Source organism: Papio anubis, chromosome 1 (assembly GCF_008728515.1).
Source record: "Papio anubis isolate 15944 chromosome 1, Panubis1.0, whole genome shotgun sequence".
Taxonomy (NCBI): domain Eukaryota; kingdom Metazoa; phylum Chordata; class Mammalia; order Primates; family Cercopithecidae; genus Papio; species Papio anubis.
The window spans coordinates 40,896,938-40,902,937 of NC_044976.1; the positions used below are offsets into that span (position 1 = coordinate 40,896,938).

Here is a 6,000-nt window from a genome sequence, read left to right on the forward strand (position 1 = left end):
AAACTAACACAGGAACAGAAAACCAAACACCACATGTTCTCTCAATCATGAGAGGGAGTTGAACATTGAGAACACATCGACACAGAGAGGGGAACAACACACACCAGGACCTGTTGGGGGTAGGGGGTGAGGGGAGGGAACTTAGAGGATGGGTCAATAGGTGCAGCAAACCACCATGGCACACGTATACCTATGTAACAAACCTGCACATTCTGCATATGTATCCTGGGGATTTTTTTAGAAGAAGTTAAAAAAAAAAAAAAAAAAAAAGTGGCTGGGCACTGTGGCTCATGCCTGTAATCCTAGCACTTTGGGAGGCTGAGGCAGGTGGATCACATGAGGTCAGAAGTTGGAGACCAGCCTGACCACCATGGTGAAACCCTATCTCTACTGAAAATACAAACATTAGCTGGGCATGGTAGCACGCATCTGTAATCCCAGCTACTCAAGAGGCTGAGGCAGGAGAATTGCTTGAACCCAGGAGGCAGAGGTTGCAGTGAGCCGAGATCACACCACTGCACTCCAGCCTGGGCGACAAAGCTAGACTCTGTCTCAAAAAAAAAAAATTCATAATTACATTATAACCCATTGAAGATTTTTTTTTTCTAGGGATCTTAGAGTCTTGCAACTCAAAGAAAAGCAGATTGTATTTAGATTGCCTTTCTAGCTAAACCAAAGTAGGAATTGAAGAGCTAACAGGACTTGAGGGCTTCTGTGTTACTTTAGGGACATAAGCAAGATAAAACTAAAATAATGATATGGGCTTTTTAGAAAGTTGTAGACAGGAGCATACTGGACTAGGACTAAGGAAACTCTAAGAATATCTTATCTACTGAATTGTATAAGATTGAATTGTTTATCTATTCAGCATACCTACTTGTGCCTACCTTTTGTAGAAAATCCAAATGACTATTCTCTTATTTCACTGGAGAAGCCTGATAGGAAAGTGTATTGCTGGTGTTTGATACATGTGCTTTTTTTACAGCTTTGTTCAGGATATTTTTTGTTTTTTTTTTGAGACAGAGTCTCTCTCTGTCACTCAGACTGAAGTGCAATGGCATGATCTTGGCTCACTGCAACCTCTACCTCCTGGGTTCAAGCAATTCTCATGTCTCAGCCTCCCAAGTAGCTGGGACTACTGGTGCGCGCCACCATGCCCAGCTAAGGGTTTCACCATGTTGGCCAGGCTGGTCTTGAACTCCTGACCTCAGGTGATCCACCCACCTCAGCCTCCCAAAGTGCTGGGATTGCAGGCGTGAGCCACCATGCCCAGCCTATTCAGGATTATTGACAAATGTTGTGTATTTGTCGTGTACAACCAGATGTTTTGATTTATGTAACACTGTGAAATGATTAAATCAAGCTAAGTTACAGGTTTATCATCTCACATACTTTTTTGTGGTGAGAACATTTAAGATCTACTCTTCTAACAATTTTCAAGTATACAGCACATTATTATTAAGTATAGTCACTATGCTATATAATACATATCCAAAATTTATCCTGTCTATCTGAAACTTTGCACCTTTTGACTGCATCTTCCCATTCCATGCCTCCCCTCCCCAGCCTCGCAACCACCATTCTACTTGCTGCTTCTGTGAGTTCAGCTGTATGAGTTCAACTTTTTAGAGTCCACGTTTACGTGAGATCATGCAGTATTTGTCTTTCTGTGCCTGGCTTATTTCACTTAGCATAATGCTCTCCAAGTTCATTCATGTTATGACAAATGACAGGATTTCTGTCCTTATAAAGGCTGAACAGTTTTGCATTGTACATGTGTGTGTTGTGTGTGTGTATACTATATTTTCTTTTCCATTCATCCATTGATTGACACTTATGGAAAACGTTTCGCATTTTTCTTTGCAAAGAATTTTTGGATGTGACTCTAAAAGCAAAAATAGACAAATAGGGTTGTGTCAAGTTAAAAAGCTTCTGCACAGCAAAGGAAACAATCAACAGAGTAAAGAGACAACCTACAGAATGGGCAAAAATATTTGTAGATCATACATCTGATAAGGGGTTAATATTCAAAATATATAAGGAACTCAACTTAATAGCAAGAAAACAAATAATCCAATTTAAAAATAGGCAAAAGATGCAAATAGACTTTTCTCAAAAGAAGGCATACAAAAGGCCAACAGGTATGTGAAAAAATGTTCAATGTTGTGAATTATTAGGGAAAGCAAGTTAAAACCACAGTGAAATATCACCTCACATCTATTAGAATGGCTTTTATCAAAAAGACAAAAGGTAAGTGTTGGCAAGGATATGGAAAAAATAGAACACTTTGACACTGTGGGTGGGAATGTAAATTAGTACAGCCAATATGGAAAGCAGTATGGAGGTTCCTCAAAAAATTAAACATAGAGCTACCCATATGATCCAGCAATTCCACTTCCAGGTGTATATCCAAGGGATTTGAAACCAGTGTGTCAAAGAGATATCTGCAGAAGTGGTGTGTGTGTGTGCACACGATGCAATATTATTCAGCCTTGAAATAATGTGTTTTATGGGAGAAGAATCATCAGGAAATAAAGTGATGAGGAAGACTAGAAACTTAAGGTCTCTTACTGTTTCCTCTTTCCTTTTGCCAACGGACACCACACACACACAGACACACACACACACATTCACACTCTACTTCTTAACATATAGACTCTTTGAACTTCCCATTTTAAATGTGTTTTACTCTAAAATTGTCTGTGCTTTTATCATTGATATGAAAAATAAGGTAAGTTGTCTGTGCCTACTGCTTTTGTTAATATAATTTTATTGTTATTTTCACTCTAATATAACAGGTATTATATGAATATGTATCAACTATCCATAAATGTAAAAGAGTAGTTTGTTGTAGATAAGCTAATTCCAAAAACATTTACATGTGAATAATCACATTCTGACAATTCTGGTTCTGACAACTTGAACCCATGTTTTACCAATATTCTTTCCAATTGTCTGTTTTTTCTCTTTTAAAATGTTTGCTTTAGTATCCGTCATCTGGAGATAAACTAAAATACAACCAGCAAGGGGAAGTACAACAACTTCACCAGAATTTGCACCGGCTCCAGATTCTATGCAACTCAGCTGAAAATGAGCTTCGATATGAACGAGGGAAGAACTTGGACTTAAAGCAACATAATAGCTTACTTCAGGAAGAAAACATTAAGGTAACTTTTGTGGGCACATGCTTTATGGAAGGGTTTCAGTTGGCCCTGGGAATAAACGAATTTAAGTTCCTCTACTTGATAATTCATGATAGGCTCCACAAATGTGTGGACAATGTGAGCTATCTGGTAACTTCCTCCTTTAACTTTTCCCTGCAAAGTAAGAATGTGTATATTATCAACCTGTAAATAGAAAAAGGCATTACATTACATAATCTTCTGAAAACACTAATATTTTTAGTACTTACTAAACTTCAGTGACCTGAGCCCTAAACCCCGGTTGTCCTGCCCTGTGTATCACTAGACTTATTTATCCCTATTAGATGTATCCATCATTATTGGTTCAATCAGATCTCAACTGCACTAAGGTACAATCCATGGGAGAGCAAAGTTGTTCTTCCTAATACAACAGCATGAAATAGTTAAGGCAACATCTCCCAAATGCTTGTTTAAAAATAATCTATGTAGAACTGCCATACACAGATTCAACTAAATTTTTTGAACCACATAAATGTTTAAAATTAATCTCCATGTAAAATAGTACTTCCTCTTAATTATGGTTCAATTCTGTAAATATATATATTAAGGACTTAGTTTCTATAAGCCTCTATTGAAGGTTCTAAAATTCAACATTCAATATTCATATGCAATCTTATAGACACTGAGAGTTTAATGGTAGGCACAATAGACACAATCCTTATACCCATGGTGCAGGGGTCAGCAAACTTTGGCATGTAGGTCAAATTCTGTCTGCCTTCTGTTTTTATAAATAAAGTTTTATTGGCAGCCGTATCTGTCTGTTTATATATTATGGCTGCTTTTGTGCTACAGTAACAGATTTGATAGTTGTGATGAAACCACGTGACCCACACGGTCTAAAATATTTACTACCTGACCCTTTATGAGAAAAGTTTGCCCACACTGGTCTAGCGGGATAAAATGATCTTATTTGAAAAGTGACATAAACATGGATAAGAAAGGTACCTACTTTTCAAGAGCTTACAGTCTAGTAGGGGAGATATAGAGGAAAACAAATATCCGTTTATCCCAAACTTCAAGGAAGGCCTTCTAAGGGAGTTCTAGTATTCCAGAATTATTTGAATAAATCTCTTCCCTGTCCTTACCCTTCATGAGTTTTTGAAGACTGTTCATATTCCTTCAAGCCTTTGTAGTTTTAAATTAAATTCTAAATCTTTATCACATGTTTTCATAAGACAGTCTTTCACTTTCCCTTCAAGGGCATTTCTTAGATCATTTTAACTGTCCAACTCGGAACATATTCTAACAATACTACATATTTCTTAAGGAACAATGGCCATAACTACACAGATTATAATGCCTTACATATGATTGGTACCCTATAAATATTTATTGGATTAATGAACAGTCTTTCAGGGATGGATAAATGATAGCTTGGTAACAAGAGAAAATTTTTATTTTTCACTGTTTGTAAAGAGCATGCAGTAAATTTAAAAAAAAAAAAAAAGTTTTTTATCTATTTTAATCTCTGTGGTGAGACAAATTATTGGTCATTTAGGAATAAGACATCAGACTCTTGATTAGCTCCTTAGGCCAGGCACCTAAGAAAGTTATATATGATGAGTATCCTTTATTGAAAGTTTGTCCACTTTATCTCTTTTCGTTTGTTTGTTTCTGAGATAGAGTCTCACTCTATCGCCCATGCTGAAGTGCAGCGGCGTGATCTCTGCTCACTGCAAGCTCCACCTCCTAGGTTCAAGAGATTCTCCTGCCTCAGCCTCCTGAGTTGCTGGGATTACAGGCACATGTCACCACATCCAGATAATGTTTGTATTTTTAGTAGAGGCAGGGTTTCACCATGTTGGCCAGGCTGGTCTTGAACTCCTGACCTCAGGTGATCCTCCCGGCTTAGCTTCCCAAAGTGCTGGGATTACAGGTGTGAGCCACTGGGTCCAGCCTGTTCACTTTATCTCTTATGAACAGCCTCACAACCCTAAAGGGTGAGCACTTTATGGATGAGGAAACTGTTCAAAATTGCAAAGCTAACAAATTGTAGTCAGAACTTAAACTCAAGTCTGTTCCTCTCTTTCCTGTGTAGACATCTTTCCATATTATACCCCTCCTCAATTTGGGTCATTTTGGAACCTCAGCTTTACAAACTGAGGACTCACTTTTAAAAATCTACTCAAGGCCAGTGCAGTGGCTGACACCTATAATCCTAGCACTTCGCAGGGCTGAGGTGAGCAGATCACTTAAAGTGCTCAGGAGTTTGAGACCAGCCTGGCTAACATGGTGAAACCCCATCTCTACTAAAAATTACAAAAAAAAAAAAAAAAAAAGTTAGCTGGGTATGGTAGCACATGCTTATAGTCCCAGCTTCTCAGGAGACTGAGACATGAGAATTGCTTGAACCCAGGAGGCAGAGGTTGCAGTGAGCTGTGATCGGGCCACTGCAGTCCATCCTGGGCAACAGAGCGAGAATCTGTCTCAAAAAAAAAAAAATTCCATTCAAATTATCAAACTTGAGTCTCTAGCTACTGTTAGGCCTACTTATGAGACTGATTAAGAAACAAAAATTGGCCGGGCGCGGTGGCTCACGCCTGTAATCCCAGCACTTTGGGAGGCCGAGGCGGGCGGATCACAAGGTCAGGAGATCAAGACCATGGTGAAACCCCGTCTCTACTAAAAATACAAAAAATTAGCCGGGCGCGGTGGCAGGTGCCTGTAGTCCCAGCTACTTGGGAGGCTGAGGCAGGAGAATGGCAGGAACCCGGGAGGCGGAGCTTGCAGTGAGCCGAGATCGCGCCACTGCACTCCAGCCAGGGGGACAGAGCAAGACTCCGTCTCAAAAAAAAAA

At 39.1% G+C, this 6,000-nt stretch overlaps 1 protein-coding gene and 1 long non-coding RNA gene across 12 annotated transcripts in view; one reads left to right on the forward strand and one right to left on the reverse strand.

The window, feature by feature from the left end:
• Positions 1-6,000, forward strand: part of CCDC30 (coiled-coil domain containing 30) — a 190,376-nt gene that overhangs the window by 98,316 nt on the left and 86,060 nt on the right. For all 10 annotated transcript variants that reach the window (XM_021940150.2, XM_031667593.1, XM_031667607.1 and 7 more), the window contains one exon: positions 2,988-3,167. In XM_021940150.2, coding sequence (XP_021795842.2) covers positions 2,988-3,167 — 180 coding nt within the window. The remainder of the gene's footprint in view (positions 1-2,987; positions 3,168-6,000) is intronic.
• LOC108586682 overlaps positions 1-6,000 on the reverse strand; it is a 70,198-nt gene that overhangs the window by 13,582 nt on the left and 50,616 nt on the right. The window lies entirely within an intron of this gene.